Genomic DNA, 19,969 nt, shown 5'->3' with positions numbered 1-19,969 from the left:
TGCCCAGTCATTATGTCTTCAAATACTTCTTTTGCCCATTCTCTCTCCTCTCCTTCTAGAACTTCAATTATACTTATGTTAGATGATTTAGTATACTATCTCAAAAATTTCAGGTTAGGTATTCTATATTTTTTCACTGTATTTTTTCTCTGTGCTTCAGTCTGAACATTTTATAACTCCTGTCTTCAACTTCACAGATACTTTCCTTTTCTGTGTCCAATTTGCTTTAGATTTAACTTTTTATTTCTGATATTGTATTTTTCAACTCTAGCATTTTCATTAATTCTTCTTATAATTTCCATGTTTCTGGTGAAATTTCCCACTTATTAATGCATGCTGTTCTTTAGATAATTCCATTTTGTAATAGTTTTTTTTTTTTAAATGTCTCAAGAATTTAAAAATCTGAGCAATTCCTGGTCTACTTCTATTGATTCTTTTCTCTCCTATCATATTTTATTGCTTTCTCTGTGTCTGTTAATCTTTGAGTGTATAGGGGATATTTTATGGAAAGGAACAATAGAGAATGAAGTAGATAATATTTACCTCCAGAAAGGGACACTCCCCTTTTCTGGGAAAACAGAGTGTGGACTTCATCTGATCTGTCCTTGAGCTGGTTTCAGCTTTTGGTGTCGTTTTAGTTCAGCTCTGAGTGAGGGAGGAAGCAGAACGCCTCCTTCAGAAGAACTTGGTAGACTTGAGATCTGAGTACTGGAGAGATTCTAGACTGTCTCGGCTCAGCAGTAGAGTTGCCTGGTTTTGGAATGGTGGGTTCTTTCCATTCCACTAAGGCCAACTGGCTATGTTTTAGTTTGTTTTGTTTGAGTGATTAGGAAGTTATCTCTTCTTACAAATCCTGTCCCCCATTTCCTGCACCTAGGAAGATTTTTCTAGCCCGGCTGTCATTCATCTGGCCTTTGGAGTGTTGTGACCACATACTGTGAAGGCCTGGCATGCCTCATACGTCTTTCTCTTAGTGACACCACCCTCCCTCGGTGTCACAGAGTGCCCAGGAGGGGAGGGCGGCACTCGATTCTTCTCTCTCACTCCCAATATTTTGTCGGCTCTCCTGTCCTGCTTCCCACCCCACTTTTGGCACCTTGCATACAAGGGAGGCCCCCTGGACCTGTCCCTTAGGTGTGGCATCCCTGCACCTGGTGGCTGTGATCCAGACCTGTTCTGCAAATGCCTTTCCATGCTCATCTACAGGGCCGCTCCCAAGTGGCCCTGGACACTGGGCCACATCAACAGCATGTGCAGCTGCTCAGACTCTTCTCTCCTGTGAGGATCTTGACCTTTCCTCTTAAAATTTAGTTCCTTTAGGTTTCTTTGTTCACAATTCTCTATTTGTTTTTTTTTAAACTATGGTTTTATAGCTTATAAAGCCTCTTTTTGGGGAGGTGGGGGCGGAAGTTTAGAGTAGGAGGAACATTATCTTTTAACTTCCTGTATCAGAACCTGAAGGGGAACTCTGTCACAAAAGAGCGATGACAAAAGCTTGTTTCTAATAATTAGGCCATCAGACACTAAGCGTATCAAAATACCAGGACCACCAGGTCGGCTCCTGCCAACAAGAACATTTCATTCGGGAAAAATTCAAGTGTTTCAATGTTAAATCCACATAGAATATAGAGACTTAGGGCTTCTGATGTAACCAAGGCAACCTACTGTAAGAAAAGAGTAAGTGCTACAAGTTCAGCACTTTGGCAACTGCTCTCTTGATACCTGAGGCAGGAGTCGGGGAGTCAGCCTCCAGGTGAGCCACACAAACCGCTGACAACGCTAACCGCGTGAGGGCTGGGGACACTGCTGCTTTGCTTTGTTGAATGCTCAGAATTAAAGTCATAACTCCCATATCTAATAAACGCATATAGCCATTCCTTGGTATCTATGGGGATGGGCCCCAGGACACCCCAACAGTATCAAAATCCTTGATAGTCACAAGTTTTATCACCAGTAAATTGACATATACTCAATGCTTGAACTGTTCCAAAGAATCAGCTTTACAAAAATTTGTCATCCATTTGTATTGTTGAAGGGAATTTAATCAAGTTTGCCATCCACGTGGAATGCCCCGGGAATGTCGGCTTTCCATCTTGTTAGTCATGAATCACGATGGCGGCACCGGAGCGCTTATTCTGTGCCAGGCACTGACTGAAGAACACCATGCAATTTAGCCACTGAACTAGTAAAGGACCCTAGAAGTAGGTCCTCACAGATCCCATTCTGCAGAGGAGGAAACTGAAATACAGAGAGCTCAAAGATCTGATCCAAGTACACAAAGCTATCAAGTGGAGAGTCAAACCTCCGCAGTGCGCCCAGAGTCCACATGCCTGACCACCGCACAGCAGTGACTCGGTACGGTCGGCCCGTTTCCACAGGCTCCCCATCTGCTACTCAACCAACCACGGGGAGAAAAGACCTGAAAAATAGCTGCCTCTTTACTGAGCCTGCAGATTTTTTCTTGTTATTATTACCTAAACAATATAGTGCAATGACTATTGACATAGAATTTACATTATATTAGGCCTCATATGCAATCTAGAAAGGATCTAAAGTGTGAGGTTATGTCGTTCTGCCTAAGGGACTTGAGCCTCTGTGGACTTGTACTTTGTGAGGACCTGCCAGACTCTTCCACCAGTAGTGTGCCAGGGTTCCAGTTTCTCCACGTCCTCTCCAGAACTTGTGATGACCTGTCTTTTTCATTGTGGCCATCATGATGGGATTGGGAAGGTCCCTCTGGCTGAGGCGATGTTGGCTGGGCACAGGGCAGCAGTGGTGAGGAGCCATGCGCTCCTGGGTGTGTTGCTGGTAGAGCCACGGGCCTTGCTGAAGGCCTGCGAGGTGAGCAAGAGGCCCTGCTAGTGGATCAAGTGAGATGAAGTGTTTCTCAGGGGGCGGGAGGCAGCCTGGTGAGGACGCACGGGTGAGTTTATGTTGTTCAGTACGACTGTGTTGGTCAGCTTCTTATCACTGTGACAAAAATACCAACAAGAACAACTTAAAAGAGGAAGTTTATTTGGGTTCATGGTTTCTGAGGTCTCAATCCATGGTTAGCCAACTCCACTGCTCTGGGCCCGAGGCCATCGGAACATCATGGCGGAAGGGCATGGAAGAGGAAAGCTGGTGTGTGCAGAGAGAGAAAGAGGTGTGCAGGTGCCAGGGACAAAAAACAAGCCCCAAAGGCCTACCCCACCCCCGGCAGGGACCTGTTCCTCCAGCCACACACACACACCCCCACCTACAGTTACTACCCAGTAACCCACTCAAATCATTAACCCACGGATGAGGTTAGCGTTCTCATGATCTAATTATTTCACCTCTGAACACTGCTAGGGTGGATTCTGAGTTTCCAAAACATGAGCTTGGTGGGGGACACATTCTATCCAGACCACAACAACATTATATAATAACATTAAATCACAGAAATGAACTGGGTCTCCTGTGTCAGTTTTCCTTAACTCTCAGCACTCTGTGGAGAGGGTCTCAGCTGGGTGTAAGCTCCCCTGCAAATCTTCCCTCATAACCCAGAGAGAGTTTTATGGTCAGAGGCTTTGGCATGTGTGGGAACTGGACAACCTGTTTTCATTCTTATTTTATTTATTCTTATAATCTTTGACAGAGCAAGTGATTTGGGATTTTTTTATTAAAGCCTATGATTTGTTTTAAACATCCTCCTTTTAAGTTCACCATGTGCAGCAAGTCAAAGGAAAATGCTCAGTAACTCATGGCAGAATTCTGACCTCAGGACGCACAGATCTGAAATTTGGGAAGCCGGGAGGTGGTGCCAGAAGGGCCCGGTCGCAGGTTAGGCGCTGGCTCCTGTAAACCCCAAGGGCAGGTTGTTCCAGCCTGTGACGAAACCCTCCCTGACCTTTCAGGTTGGAACGTGACCCTGGACCATCCCCGCGAGCGGCCTCATCAAAGTCGCTGGACAGCTCCGGGTGAGCCAAGGTCCTCCTTGGAGCTCTTTGGACCTGGCAGGCCGGGCGCGGAGGGTGGGTACTCCAGACTGGAACCGCTACCCATAGGGATTTGGACAACTCCCAGCCTGGACACTGGTCCCTTCCCTAAAGTCCAGGTGGAGGCGGCTGGGACAGGGGTGCATCTCACCAGGGCCCTGAGCTGGCTTCCCTGTACCAGGACCAAGGGGTTAAGAGTCCATGTTTGGCCTCAGAACAGAGGTGTCGACTAGGGGCTCAAAGGTGACGGTACTACTCGTAACTGGGCAAGCGCAGGGGCCACAGCTGCCCAGAGCCAGGCGTCCGCAGCACCTGGCCTGTGTCGGCTCACCGCACCCTGTGCAGACCCACTGGTGTCAGCCTTTGAGTCTGCCACCCTGCCTGGAGAAAGTCACACTCCTGGGCCACTCTGCTCGTCTCCAGGCAAGGGCCGGCCTGAGCTTCCCATCTGAGAGGAGAAGCACACTGGTGCGGCTCACAGGGACAGCACGATTACCAGCATCTGCACTTGCCCCACTGAGAGCTGGGGGTCTCTGTCGCACCTCTCGAATGGGGGAGGGGCTTGTGACGTTCCAATCAATAGCGAGCGTGGTAAAGGCAGAGCTATGGGATTCCAGAGCTGAGTCACAAGGGCACAGTGCCTGCCTGGTTCACTCAGTCTTGGGACCCTTGCCCTCGAAATCCAGCCACCATATCTGAAGTTCACATTAAACCAGGCCGAAAAGCTACACAGAGAGGGCCATGGGGAGAGACCGAGCTCCCACCCACAGCCAGCATCAGCCACTGGGCGTCGAGTGGAGGGGCCGTCCCGTGATTCCAGTTCAGCCTCTGGTCTTCCAGCTGAAGCCAGATGTGCTGGAGCAGAGACAAGCCCTTGCCTCGGTGCCCTGTCCAAGTGTCTGGCCACACAACCTGTGAGTCAAGAAATGGTCCCCTCATGCCACTGAGTTCATGGGGCACTTTGTTCCCCAGCAATAGGTGACCATATTGTCACTATTACTTCTCTTACCAGAACTGCAGCTTCTTACAGGAAGAAGAGTCTGCAAGTCACAAGGTCCCCAGTGGGGTGCTCGGCCCTTAGAAGGCTACTTGCATAAAAACTGGCTTCGAGGCTGGACCCACTGACTTCCTTCATTTATTTCTCACCCTTGGCAGTGAAAAGGAAGATGTGGCAGGGGATTCTTAAAGAGCGGCCACGGAAGATGACGGTTCGACGGACGCTTATTTTCATCTGCTAGTAGGTTTGTCCACTGGACAGAGAGGAAACTGAGACTCAGAGAGATTAGGACATGTGTCTAAGGTCACACAGCCAGCGCATGGTAGGACTGAAATTCCCATGACGCACACTGCCGCCCTCCCACCCCCACCTGAACCCCGAGCAGCGGGAAGAACGCGTTTTTGTTGAGCTGAGGAATCCAACGCGTGCCTGACCTCCGAGGCGTACTTCAGCTGGAGAGAGAACGGCGCGCTCCCTCCCTCGTCACCTTCCCTTCAAAGATGGTCAGAGGGACAGGGCAAGCCCTCTCATCAAGGTCTCCCAGGCCCTGAGTGCCGCTGACGGAGCCCTTCTCTGCCCCCGCCTGCTCCGTCCGTCCTGCTTCTCCCGTTCCACCTTCAGGGCCACCCTTCCACGCGGGTGCCTCATCCTCCGTGCAGAGGAGCCCAAAGCTCAGAGATGCTTCTGACTCCAAAGCCTCACTGCTACCCAGCCGGACAACAGGCCCAGGTGGTGGAGTGTTGGCAAGAGGCCACTGAGCGGGGCTGGCCTGAGCCCTGGCGCAGATGTGACTCAGGTGCTCACGATCTCACTGCGCTGATGAGTGTGGACGGTAACTACCCTTTCTTGGGGGACACTGCCTACCATGTTCAAAACTGTGTTCCAAGTACTGGACTAAGAACTTCATATGGAAATGCACCTGACACCTCGTGCTGACCAAGGTATAAACGACGGGAAAAGGCTCTTCTAGACTTACTCAAAAGGGAGACGGGCGAGGCAGGAAATACAGCGACAGAGCGAGGACAGAGGAGCCACGGAGAACAGCAGGTGCAGCCAGGGCGCAGGGCAGGGGTGGGCGTCGGGAGCCCCCGAGAGGGGGAGCCTCGTGCTTCCCTCAAGACGGTTCAGGCTCTGACGTATGGGGCTAGGCTGTTTGGGTTTCGGCTCCTGCGATGAACTTGCCATGCTGGGGTCACTGTTCTGTCCTGTCCCTGCTTATTCATTATGGGGGCAGCGACCTATCAACCCCTCATTAAGTGGTGTCAGTGATTCTTAACTGAAAAATAGCAAGCTAGGTGAGGTGAGCGACGCGCTGATGGGTCATGGCCCGGGACTGAGGGCACCGCACGGGACACTCCAGTGAGTGACGGGTCCTGCCCACCTGGCCACCTGGGCCTCTTCCTCAACCACTGTGCACCGCACTCTTCACGACCTGCTTCCTGCCCCTGGACCACGCAAGTCCTCACTTCACTGCCGTCTGCCTGGGTCTCTCTGGCCCCCCCCTCAACCCTGCCACCATCACAGTAACTGGTTCCTTCTCCTCACTCAGCAATCGCCTCCTCAGAAGGGCCCCCAAGATCACCAACCTAACGGAACGCAGCTTTCTTCCACTCTACCACTCACCCTGTGTACAAGCCCCTGCCTCTCATTTCCCGCATAACATGATTCTACTTGAAATGACCCCCTCCCCCCGAATGAACTCCATGAGAACAAGGACTCCCATTTGTTCCTGACCAAATTCCCAGCACCAAGAACAGTGCCTGGGACATAGAGGATCAATATATATCGAATTATTGAAACTGCTTTATGTCATATTTGATTGCCATGAACATCAATCAAAATCTTGGGTAGCATTCACCAACCAGGACTAACTGAGCAGCTACTATGTCCCAGGCACCAATCTGGGTGCTTGGGTACAGCGGTGATCAAGGCAGACAAAAGTTTCACAGTTTTCATTTGAGCAGCTCTAAGATGACATAAATGTGTAAAATGAACAGCATTTCACATGATGTTTAACACGAGGAGGAAGAGTAAAGCAGGGAAGGGGAGAGAGTTGGGGCGCTGCCTCCCTAGAGAAACCCTAAGGCCCCCTGCCCTCCAGCCCCCTCCTCTCCCCAGGGCCACTGTCAGCATCTTTCAGTGACATTTCATTCGAGGTCTCTGCAGCTCCAAGAGCAATATTGGTTTTGAAGCAGGTCCCAGCAGAGAGGCCTCAGGCTGGGCTTGGGATTAGTCACCCCCTTCATGTCCCCAGGAGGGGGCGGTCAGGCAGCTTGGCCTCGGCCTGGAGCCCTGACAACTCTGGTTCCCGGCCATCCCCTAGCCTCCTCTGTCCTGGGCAGAGGGTGAAGGTTTACAAACATGAAGAGCCCTTTGATCGGCTCCAGACCCCCAGGGCTCTGTCTGTTTTTTGTTCCAAACCCCTGGCCAGGAGCACACTCTGCTTTGCCTCCAGCAGAGAAGACCTCGGATAGGTGGAGTGTGTGTGTGTGTGTGTGTGTGTGAGAGAGAGAGAGACAGACAGACAGACAGACAGACAGACAGACAGACAGTGGGAGCAAAGCTCAAGCGGATCCTTGACCCTCTCCAGCGAGCAGGCTGGGTGTGGAAGGGGAAATTCAGCTCGATCCAAGAAATGCTTCCAGAGCACCCACTACGTTCCAGGCACCCTTTCAGGAACAGGGAGAGAGGAGAGGGCCGAGGAAAGCCCCCTGCCAGGTTCCGAGGGGCCCACGTGGTAAGCACCAGAGCAAGTGAGTCAAGGGAGGGTCAGTGGCCCCAACGGAGGGGATGAGCTGGGGGGCAGGTCAGGCTGGGAGTGCTTCCCTCATACACAGGGTGTTTGCGAGGGCTTTGCAGAGGGAGTGGCATCTGGCATTGGCCTGAAGGAAATGAGAGAGGACCCCACGTGAAGATCGGCGGGAACAGTGTTCCAAGGCAGAGGGAAGAGCAAACACAGGGCCTTGAGACAGGAGGCAGCTGGCATGTTGGGAGAAGGCAGGAGCCAGCGTGGCTCCCCTAGAGGGAGCAGGGAGAGGGGAGGCAGAGTAGAGGAGCAGGAGACGCGTCACAAAGTTCTGTGCGGGGTGGCCCTGAGTGAGGAGGGGACCACCACTGTCTGCACAGAGGAGTGACAGGATCCAAGTCTGGCTTCAGCAGGATGCACCGGCTGCTGGGAGGGCCACGGTGGTAGGCCATATGTCACTTTTAAATAGAAATGTAACATAAATGCAGAACAGGATGCAGGAATGCGTGTGTAGTTTAAGTGTCACCAACCAAATCCGCCCAGTAATGAGCACGCCCTCAGGACACAGAACTCCCCACACTCCCCGAAGCCTCCAGAAGCCCCTTGCCCACCACCTGCCTCCAGGGTAGCCAGGCTCCTGCCTCTGATTCCATCTGCCTGCGAAGCTGAGCCGACCTGCTGCGGGTCTGGGTCAGGGGTGGGAAACGGGAGTGAAAGGAGCGGCCAGGTTCCGCCCAGGTGCTGGGTTTCCAGCTCTTTGTTGCTGAGGCCGTGCTGGGAGCAGAGAGCACGGGCTGGAGCCACCGTTTGTCTTGGACTTGCGGAGTCCAGACACCTGGGAGGCCCCTGGAGAAGGTGCGGACCCCCTCACTGAGGGTCACCAACTGGAACGCTTGCAGGGAGAGGCAGCGTGAAGGCGACGATGTCTGAGAGCGAGAAGCACCCCTCCCCTCAAGTCCACAGTGGGAGGGACAGCAGGACACACATGAGGGTGGACGGGAACTGGCAGCAGGCCTGAGTGGAGGGCAGCCTGCAGGAGCGGGGACTGGGGTGAGGGGAGAGAGTGCGGTCGGAACGGGCCCAGGGCAGCTGGACCTCCTGGTGATCTTTCTGGACAAGCTGGACACCTGGATTGATGTGGGACACTGTCCTGAAGGATTAACACCGGCAACTCGGAAACGAGCGTCATGTGGACCCCATGAAAAGGTCTGCAGGTGGCTCAGCAACCGACTCAGAGCAAAGCCCTCACCTGGGCATCTGCCCAGTCCAGAGGGAGAGCTGGAGGCGGAGGTGGGCCAGGCCTGGAGTGGCCGCATCTGTCCAGCGTCCCTGCCACCATCCTTGCAGAGGAGATCTGAGTCCCTCTGTCTCTGCCTCCGCTTTGACCTAAGCAGAGGCCCGTGGTCCCCAATGCCCGACCTGCCCAGGACAGGCAACGGGAGCTGTGAACGAGCAGGGCTGTGCGACTGGGGTCTGCACCTGCTTGGAATGCTTCGGGCTTCAAGTGACAGAAAACTCAACTGACAGTGGCTTCCGCTTTGAAGATGTCTGCTGCTCCCTCAGTGCAGCCTCCTGCCCACCTGGCTCTCTACCCATCACCCACACTTCGCCTTCCAGGTGGCCTATGGTGTCAGCTGCTGAACCTCAGACACCTCGTTTAAAGCGGGAATCGCTGATGGGTTTGCTGGGTCAGGGCAGCGGGTGAACGCGCACCTCTCAAGATCTTCCATGAGACGTAGAATCACCCACAGAGGCAAACTTTACAGATTTGCCCTTGTGTCTGTTCTTAGTGACCAGAAAGGGGTCACATGCCCACCTCTCCATTAGGGACTAGTCTGAGCTTCACCTAACAAACACCTGTGCTGATTGGGGCTCTTTCCAAAGAGGTTAAGAGGGACCACCTGGCTCTTTCAGGCAACAGATGAGGTCTGGCACAATCTCTGCCATTTGCAGGCTGAAGACTCTGAGAACACTGCGTAGCATCTCTGAGCGTCAGATCCCTAATCTATACGATGGGCACAGGAAATGACAGTTGCTTCCTGCTCTGCCAGCATCCTCTTCCCATTATTCTCGATACACCTTGATCTTTAGGGTGGTGATTCTCAGAACAGCAGCCTTAGCACCACCTGGGAACTTACTAGAAATGCAAATTCTCAGCCCAGTCTGCCTTTTGATTCAGAAACACTGTGGCTGGGGACCAGCAATGTGGGAGAGTGCACCTGCCCGTCCTTGACCTGCAGCAAGGCAGATGACACCGTATCCCGACTGCACGTTCACTGGTGTCGAAATATACACTGTGATACACATGACATCATAACCACTATCACTCGCTGTTAGAGTGTGGCAGTTAGTACTCCACGTGTCGTGACGTCGGTGTTCACGGCAGACACTGATCCCCTTCAAGGATCTGGTCAAGACTGGGGTGTGATGCGAGGAGTTGGTGGAAGAATGTTAGCCTGGAGAAGACGGGACATGATAGGGGCTGGAGACCTCTGAGACCTTGGGGACTAAGATACTGGGATTGCCAAAGGGAGGAGACAGGGTCTTGCAGGGAAATCTTTATATTTAGTTGTAGATGGATGCACTACCTTTATTCTTTATTTATTTTTATGTGGTGCTGAGGATCGAACCCCGTGCCTCATATGTGCTAGGCAAGTGCTCCCCCACTGAGTCACAGACCCAGCCCATCAAGGGAAACCTCAGGAGCGTGATGGGTGGCCACAGTGGGCTCGGGGGTCTCGCACCACGGGTGACACCACGGGGAGGAGCACAGGGATGTTCCAGAAAGGACCAATGGAACAACAGGCAAGTCACTGCACCAGTGTGGCAGGGATTCTCAGCCAGCGCTGGGGTTTGTCAGAGGAACAGTGTCTGCAGAGAGGGGAACCAAGGCAGGGATTCCAGGAACCCAGGAGTCGGAGGGGGTCACTCACCCGTAGGCTGGTGGTGGATGAGAAGTCCGGTAATGTGAGGGGTCCCCACTGGATCTGCAGAGGGAGGGAGGGAGAGTGAGAGAGGGAGCGAGAGACCAGGCTAAGGTCAAGGGAAGCCCAAGGGGCCGCCCGTGGTGGGAAGCTCTAACGCCAGCCCTGGGTTTCAGCACCAACATGTAAGGAAAGAACCGAATGAAGGAAAGAGAGGAGAGGTGGCTCAACAGCAACACAGGTTTATTTGGGACAAACCTGCGGAGGGGCCCGGTGAGACTGCAGCCCCGCTTCCGCTTACAGCCTGGGGAAGTTAAAGGACAGAGCGGGTGAGGGAGCTGCTGTGGTCTGGCCATTGCTGGGGGACTGTCCAGGAAGGGTTCTGTGGTCGTCACTGTCATTCTGCTCCACGTTGAACAAGGTTTCTCAAGACCCAGTCCCAGGTAACAACTCTCGTACAGGGTGTCACCTGGGGCTCGGGTCATTGAGGCACGCCTTGAGGACCCTCCTACACACCAAACCACACGTCAGTCTGCTTCCTGACCCCATGTCCTCACAGCAGCTCCACAGCGGGCACTGCTGGTCACCCATTTCATGGATGAGGATGCTGTGGCCGAGGGGCCGCCAAGTCCTACAGCTGGTAAGCAAGGAGACACGGATGGAAAGTCATCGGACTTCTGGATGGAGGGGTGGCATTGTCTGGTTTAAAAAGGGTCCCTCTCCCTGCTGAGTGAGGAACACCAGGGTCAGGGCAAAACCAGGGGGCCAGCCAGGGAGCCACTGGGCACAACAGTGCAGCAGGAGTCAGGTGTGGACAGCAGCGACTAAGCCTGGGGGTCTCTGATGACCTCATGGCCGTGGAGCGCCTGCTGCCCGGGAATGTCACCGCTCTCCAGTCAGGACCTCCAGAGAGCCACTGGACCTTCCTGTCCACTGCAGCTTTTTCAGGATCCAGCAGAGCCAACCCAGCCGAAGGCTCCCTGAACACCTTACCAACGAACACGGGAGGAAACGAGGAAATGGAGGAAAAGCCAACAGGAAGGAACAGACTCGACCACTCTGTCCTGCTCAGGAGACTGAGTGCTCAGCATGGTGCCTGCCACATACAATGCTCAGCTAAGGTGTTGAAAAAAGGAGCAAGTTCAAGGGAGGAAAGACCAGGTACAACGGGGCACAAAGGGAAGCAGGGAAGCGAGAAGAGGGAAGTAGAGGGGAAAGAGGAGGAAGAAAAAAGTGGCAGGAAGGAGGAAGGGAAAGGCAAGGAGAGAGAGGAAGAAAGCAGAGGGAAGCGTCCGCTTTACCTCTTTACTTGAGCAGTGGACGACAGTAATCTGTGACCTCTGGTGGCAAGAGCGCCAATCCTTTGGACTTGTGCCCCAAATTACAGACTCAAGAGGAGACTCCTAGTTTCCCAAGAGTGGGGTGGGGGCACCTTGTATGAACAGAGATTCCTCCAGTGGGGGACCAGCAGTCGGTGACAGCTGAGCTCCAGTGGGAGAGGCAAGGGAGACACTTGCCTAGGGCACAAATTGAGGGGCACCAAGAAACTCAGTAATCAAAATATATAATGGGAATAGTTTTAAAAATCGAATTGGCAAATTATGGCTTACAGGCCAGCTGCCTGTTTTTGCATAGTTTTACTGAAACCAGAATGAGGATTAGTAAATTTTACTTCTTGGTGACATCAGATTGTAGCCTATGCGGCTGTTAGTGCAGGCCTTCCCAGACAGTGTGGGTGCGGTCAGCCTGGCTACCCCGAAAACTGTCCCCCTCTGCAGAAGAGGTGAACCAACCAGAAGCTGCTCCCACGCCTACCGAACGAGCTCTCCCTATGCCAGGCTTTGAGGAATTGCCTCTTGTGGCCCTCTGGACTTGCCAAGGGCGCACTTTATGTACAACGCATCACTGGTTACTGTCACATTAGTCATTGTCATACACTAACCATGCCCCTGGTTCTGCCACTCTCTGAGTGACTCAGGGTCACTGCCTCTGTGCCTCACTTGCCTGCTCTGAAAGATGGGTCAGTACACGCAAAGAACTTAGTAACTACCAGATAAAGCTAGATATTGTTAAAAACTTGGGTTTGAATCTCAGCTGTCACTCTTGTGGCCCTGGACACGACAGTTCACAGTACTGTTCCCACATGTGTAAAATGGGGGTTAAGCCTTTGTCTGCTTGGTTCCAGGGGGCTTCAGAAGCTGCTAGTGTTGGCTCATCACTGCAACGCACCCACTACTCTCCACGTGGAGTCTGAGGGATCTGGAACTGCAGAGGGTTCCTGTCCTGAGGCCCTGAACCAGGGAAGGAATCCACTGCTCACCTAATGCACTTAACCTTTACTTCCCATCACAGGCCCCGGCTGAGCCCACAGCTGGATGGCACTCCTCCTGGGAGCACTGACGAAGTCCGTCCAGCAGCTCCCTCAACAGCTGGAAGATGGTCACTGCTTCCTGGCTGCCGCTGTCACTCCTGCTGCTGACCATGCTCTCTGCCCACTGGTGCCAGATCCTGTGTCACAGTGTAGCACGCTCACCCTGCTTCAGCCCCCGGCCACCATTCTCAGTGCATTGGCTGGCAGCAGTGGCCTTTTCCCTTCCAGGCTTGTGTCCACTCTTGCCCTGTGGTTATTTTGTGCCACCAACTGATACAACCCTTTTGAAAAACTATTCAGATGTGACCACTGGAAACTCTTGGAGCACCATTAAGAAAATCCAAGCTCGTCACAGGACCCTCATGACCTGGCTCTCGTCCCCTCTGACCTCATCTTCTGCTCCTCCTCCTTGCTTGCCGCCTGCCAGCCAGAGGCCTGGTCCCTCAGGGCTGTTCCTCCTCCACCATCTTTGCACACAGCTCGCCCAATCTCCTGCCTTCCTGGATTTACCCCCATATTGACTCAGGACTCTATGAAACTGTCTTACCTGTAAAGCAGCCTTCACGTCCCCCTTTGTGTCTCCAGCACCTGGCACACAGTGAGCACTAGGGACCTGCTGATGGAATGCATATACCGGAGTCAACCAGTCACTTGCCCCATGAGGTAGGTCTTAACCCTGCTGCACATATGGGGAAACTGAGGAAAGGCCATCTCGGTATTTTGAGAATACTAACTGAAAAAATCACGGCCACTCCTCTGGCCCTTGGAGTTGAAAATGCTGCACAATGCCTGTCATACCGGTCTTGTTTCTAACAGAATCAGCAGAAAGAACGTGGGCTCTGGAGCCAGGTGGAAGTACCTCTCATTCCCTAGCATACCTCGGACAAGTTCCCTCCTTTTTAAGACAGCTCCCCATCTATAAACTGGGGATACCTCAGAGCTGTTCTAGATCTAGTACGAAAACTCCTGGCACAGCGCCTGACATGCAGTAAGCAGGCAGTGAGTTCTGCTCCCTGAGACTCACAGCTACCCAGCGAGGGAAGTTTTCACTCCCTCCCAGTTGTCAGCCCATGCAGCACACTCAGTGGGCACTGGCACTGGTCCCGATCCCAGGACACTGCTCTCTCCCTGAGAGCGGGGGCTATCTGTCCTGCTCACAGTTGTATCCAGTATACAAATGGCTGCAGGCACATAAAAGGCATCCAGGACACATTTGCTGTTTGGAACCTACAGGAAGAAAGGTGCTTTATCACACCCACACCTGCTGCTGGGGCAAGACGCCATGGTTGGAAGGTCAAAAGGCAGTTACTGGCACTCTTTGTCTTAACTCAGTTTTCCTGATGCCTAAACCAAACTCCTCCGAACTTCATCACAAGCCACTTCACCATCTGTACTCTACCTTCCACCTGTGATAGAAAAACTCACTTTTTACCTTTATAAAGTCAAAGGAACTTAAGTTCATTGTCTTAATTAGAAGGTAACCATAAAAAATAGAGCAATGAAAACAATGTTACCTAAATTTTCAAAGCTATTCTAAGCCTTTTTTAAATGAAAACTTGGGGTTAAGCAGTAATTTTCACCTTTTCACTATGATCCTCAAAAAGAAATATATATCAAACCCAGCATCTAACTATGTCTAAATGTACACTTGGAAGCAGTTTTGTAAAATAATACACTAATATTTTCTAGTCTATGACTTATTTTTCAAAATGTTGGCATATTCCATTAAGTGTTTTGACTCAAACATATCATGTACACAATAGCCACCACCATGCTGGGTCAGAAGGCTGACACACACTATCCCCAACTGAGACTATCCTCATCTCACCAGAAGGATGGAAGAGAGTAATGTTCTCATTACGTGGCTCCACCCTCTACCCACACGTACATGAGGGCTACAAGGCAGTTTGTGGGAAAGTCTGTCCCAGATTGATTTTTTATATACCCAATTCTGCCTCGAGCATGTCTTACGTAAGCTCTTGAGAACAGAACTACAGATGATAATGGTGACCTTGATAAGCATGATCACAGATCACTTTAAAAATATCCCAACACCTTTATTTTGGTCTACTAACACTCGCAGCATTTCTTCAAATTTGCTTTGAGAAACAGCTTAACTGCGTGGAATCACACGCTCTACCCAACCATGGACCTCTTTCTTCCTCTCAGGCGCACTTCATCTAATTTTTTGAGCACTGGTTTGGACTTTTTGGAGGAGGTGGAGTAGCTCTTCAGAAAGGCTTCAAACACAGCCTCAGTGTTGGGGTGGGTACTAAGGAAGGCCTTCTCTAGGACGTAGAGGTCTACTCCCTTGTCTTCCGGAAGTCCTGAAACAAAACTCAGCCCAAAGTCTACGAGTACAATGTTCAGCTGTTCCACAGGGGGTTTCAGAAGCATGTTGGAGGTGGTAAGATCACCATGAATGAGGTCTTCATCGTGCATTCTAGCCAAAGTTTCCCCAACTGTCTTGGCTAAGTCGAAGAGGCTCTGGGGAGATTTTTCAGTCTCCATGGTAGATTGAATATAATCACGAACAGTCACTGAGCCTTCGATTTCTTCCATGTATAAGCAGTTGGAAGCATAGTCCACAAAAAAGACAACCGGGGCTGATATCCCTGAAATCAATATACAAGTTGTTATTGAACCAAATTCTTTTTAATGGTAACCTTAATTTTCAAAGACTGAGTCAGTTTTCAGCTTGTATCTACTTATTTCAGAAAAAGAATTAGAAATGGCACAGAAAACGGTACAACTTATCTTGAAGTTCCCCTTGCTCAGGCACTGCAGGGATATGCCTGAGACCACCCACAGTTAAGTTGAGAGATGATAGAACCTCCTTTCCTAAGTCACATTTTAAGACTGGATTTCATTTGTCACACTTAACTCCCTAAAAAACAAAATGAGGAGCCAAAAGGGGAATCATGACCCAGCCAGAACAGTTTCTACCTGACAAGGACAAAAACAGGAGGCCAAACAGGAGGCCAAGCAGTATGCTGGCTTAGAGATTCATTTTTGTGCTCAGAAAGGACAGGGTTCAGATCCCAGCTCCCATCCTTATTACTTGTGTACCTTTAAGCTACATTAACTTCTCTTAAGCCTCAGTTTCTGCTACAATAGCATAAAACAATACCTCTAATAAACTCAGTCAATGAATGAATTTTTATTGAAGGTCAACCATGCTCAGAGCACGTCTAGAAACTAGAGATATGTCAATGGGGATACAAGAACAAGCAAGGAAACCATGATCTCTGTTTAATGGAACTTACACAAAGGGTCAGAGAAAACAGGAACTAATAACTTCATTAAAAGGGTAGCAATTTACCTGCATTTTCACTACTGAACTTTCCCAGATCTCCCAATACTTAACAATATCCAGTGGGTGCCTAAGAAGTACTAATGAAAAAAAAGCAAGAAGTGCTTCTAAGTCAGAGGAATGGGCCACTTGCTATCTGTGCAAACCCTGGGCAAGTTGCTTCCCTTTTCTGAGCCTCAGTTTCTCATCTGAGGACAAGGTTTGTGGTGGTGCACAACGGTGCTCTACTGAAAAAAAAAAAAAAAAAAAAAACACGTTTAACGAAGTCTGACATTTATTGAGAGCTATGTGTCAGGCACACATTAACACGGGGGGTACACCTAGTCTAAGGCTCACAACATCTGGGACGTTGCAACTATCACAACTTCCACTTCCCGGGAGAGGGAACGGGCGGAGGTCAACTTGCTGAAAACCTCCGGAAGCCGTTCGTTTCTGAACCCAGAGAGCTTGGTTCCAGGGCGAGAATTTGCAATCACATCTGATTCTCAAAAACTAATTCTAAACTTTGAGCCGGAGGGCACAAAGGGGAGGTTAAACAACACGCTCAGGCCTGAGCAGAGGCACAGCTGCGATGTGAACCAGGCCCAGGGCCCCACGACAAGCGCTTGGGACTTCTCATGGATAACGAAGAGAGGAACGAAAAGAGAACATTCCCAAAGGCCGAGGCAGACGGTAAAAATGAAAAAGTGCGGCAACCTGAGGCGGAGGCTGGGCTCTACCCCGCCTTCACCAGGCCCCGGAGCCTCGGGGTCCCCACAAGCCCGCGAGCCCGGCTCGCCTCACCTGCACGGCGGCAGCGGAGCAGCGCCCGGGCCTCCTGCACCGTCCGCCGCCGACTGAGCCGCGTCTCCAGCACCGGGTGCCGGTAGCCCTTGGGGAAGCGGTGCTTCACCACGGCCGCGCGACCCAGGAAGTGGCCGCGATACACACGCGCCTCGGCGCCCTGCTTCAGCAGCTCCAAGCCGCTCAAGAAGCGGCTGCTCCGCTCCCGGGCCGCGGTCAGCGGCTCCGTCTCCGGCGACGGCTCTTCGCCTGCCTCAGCCATGACCGCTCCGCTGCGCAAACGCGCCAAGCGCTTCCGCTCTCTCCGGAAACTACCGGCAGTGCTTCCGCTCGCTCCGGAAATCCTCGAACCTCTTCCGCCATTCAACACCTCCCCTCCGACACTTCCGCCCCGTGGGAGTGGTTCCGCCTCCCGACCTCTAGCCCCTTTTCAGAGCCTTCGGCGTCTCTCGGAATCGGCTCCTGTGGCCGCCGCCCAGCTCTTCGTGTATCTCCGTACATTCTCGGCGACTCTTCGCAGTTCTTCCCGACTCCTCGGTTCTCTCCGGAAGTTCTCGGTGACGGTCGCGGTCGGCTTTGGGGCCTGTCTTGCTGTGTTTTAGCTCTTCCGGAAAACTTCCGCGCCCCGGAGGAAGGCGCTTTGGGGCGCTCTGCGTCTCTATTTTTTTGACCCCCCCGGAAACCTGAATTCTGCCCGGGGACTGCCACCGGTCAGGGCCCTGCGGGGAGGACAGTGAACCATTTTCAACCACTTTTCCTTCTTAAGTGCTCGCATGATTACCACCCAAGTGCCTTGAGGACAAATAGGATAAATGATGACAACTCTTTTTTTTTTTTTTTTTTAATACTGGGTTTAAAAGGGGCGCTTTACTACTGAGCCACATCCCCAGCCCTTTTTAAAGTTACTTAGGGCCTCGCTAAATTGTTGAGGCTGGCCTTGACTTTGCGATCCTCCTGCCTCGGCCTCCCGAGTCGCTGGCCACCGCGCCCGGCCAAAACCTTTCTTACAGATAAAAAAAAAAAAAAAAAAAAATTGAGACTCAGAGGGTGGTGGATGGTGAGATTGTGGGGTAAGGGAAAAGAAATCTGGGAAAGCTTTTGAGAGACAAAACCTAACTGATTTGGACTAATTAACAAATTGTGTTCTTGTTTCATTACAAGCTAATTCGGGCTGTAACAAATTCTCATAGTACAGAATTTTGCACGGTCACAAATCAAAGACCGCATGTTCCTCTCGCCAATCTATGACCCTGCTGACTATTATATTGTTTCTTTCTAGGTTTTTAAAAATACATTGAGCATACATATAGCTGTAGTTCTTTTCTCCCCTAACATAAATGAGGTCATACTGTGCATTCTTCTGCAGTTCTTTTTCCCCCCATTTCTCTTGAACAATTTTCTGTATCACTACATAGGGAGCTACGGCATCCTCTGTGGTCACACAGTACCTTGTTCAGGGTTTTGGTGTTTTCCTGTACAGTGCTGCAGCTGGCTCATCCAGGCATCTTTGTACACATGCGTGAGGGTTTCTGGGAACGTCTTTCTACAACTGATGTTGATCAGTCAGAGCAGACAAGCACTTTAAGACTTAATCCATCAGCCAAACTGTCCTCCCAAAGTTTTGAGCCTTCATATATTTCCATCCAAAGTGCACCTCGTCCCCCTGTACCTTTGTCCTCTTAGTTTCCTGGATTCCAGATGATTCAGGCAGATCCTAGTTTGGATATGTGATGGGGTCACCTTGAGAGTAGTAGAGTGGAGATAGGAAGGCATGGTACAGCTTCAAATGAAGTAGTTCAGAAGGTTCAACACAAAGATAACCTTTGAGCCCTATGAAGCAGCTTCCTGGTGTGAAAGAGTAGAGAACCCCTTATAAAAAGAAAAAGGTAGAGACCCTCTGATATAAAACAAATATACCTAGTTAAGATGGACCAAACCTGAATGGGTGCGAATAAAAGCTTTTGAGTTGTGCTGACTGTGGTAAATACAAGGTCAGTACCCGAGATAAAATAACGTGGCCCTGAGTTAAGCACATTGTGACCATTTCTGTGAAGCAACCCATCCCTCCGGAGGCCCCAGAAGCTGCCGGTTTCAGATATGGATCGTCCAGCTCCCCCGCCTAGCCTGCCCTGCCAACCCACCAGGTGCAGCCTGAAATATCTAACCTGAAGCTTGCTGTTTGCATTTCTTGGGAAAAAAAAAAGAAGAAGAAGAAAAAGAAGACCCCTATTGTAAGGCTGCCACGATTTTTTTTGTGGTTTTCACTTTAAAAACCAGCTTGCCGGAGTCACTCACCACTGCTGCTCCCTACTTGGCGTGGTGGTCTTGACGTCAGTCTGTTTTCCTTTTCCCCCCAAATAACCTTTTCTCCTACTTCAGTCTCTGGTGGTCTCACTACGCATTGGTAACCGGACCCCATAACCCTGGGAGAAGGTCGTTGCAGGCAGGGAGAGTAGCAGGTGCTGAAGGCCCACAGAAATGCCTGCCTGTTGGAGGACGATGGGGTTATCCAGCCCCTATGTGCCTGCGTTTCCTCATCTGTGAGGTAAGCGGCCATTTATCTTCAGGGCTTCAGTGAAGATTTAATGGTAGCCAGAGGTGAAACACCCTGGAACCGTGCCAGGCATGGGATACCAAGCTGTTATTATCTATGGAATGCTTGCTACAATAGCAACTGTATTTAGAGTCCCCTGTCCAGCCTGGTTCCCTGTGGGGAGGAGGCCTTCCCCACTGTGTGGAGTCCTGAGGGAACAGGGAGTCCACCTCCCTCCGTGGAAGCCCCACACACACACCGATGGTGTGATTTGCAACAACGGTGGTGGCTTTTAGCACCACTGGATGGCTGTTGGGCTCTGGTTACTGTGTGTCAGGGGACA

General features: G+C 51.4%; 1 protein-coding gene across 1 annotated transcript; it reads right to left on the bottom strand.

Moving 5' to 3' along the window:
* Positions 1–10,868: 10,868 nt before the first annotated feature.
* Tp53rk (TP53 regulating kinase) lies at positions 10,869–17,603 on the bottom strand. The gene is made up of 2 exons (XM_047541490.1): positions 17,094–17,603; positions 10,869–15,612 (listed from the first exon to the last, which is right to left on the bottom strand). The coding sequence occupies exons 1-2, from the start codon at positions 17,353–17,355 to the stop codon at positions 15,134–15,136; spliced, it is 741 nt and encodes a 246-aa protein (XP_047397446.1). The 5' UTR covers positions 17,356–17,603; the 3' UTR covers positions 10,869–15,133.
* Between the last annotated feature and the right edge of the window lie 2,366 nt (positions 17,604–19,969).

The sequence above is a fragment of the Sciurus carolinensis genome, chromosome 2 (assembly GCF_902686445.1).
Source record: "Sciurus carolinensis chromosome 2, mSciCar1.2, whole genome shotgun sequence".
Classification (NCBI taxonomy): domain Eukaryota; kingdom Metazoa; phylum Chordata; class Mammalia; order Rodentia; family Sciuridae; genus Sciurus; species Sciurus carolinensis.
The sequence above is the reverse complement of the archived record's forward strand: the minus strand, read 5'-3'. Positions and strand labels throughout refer to the sequence as shown.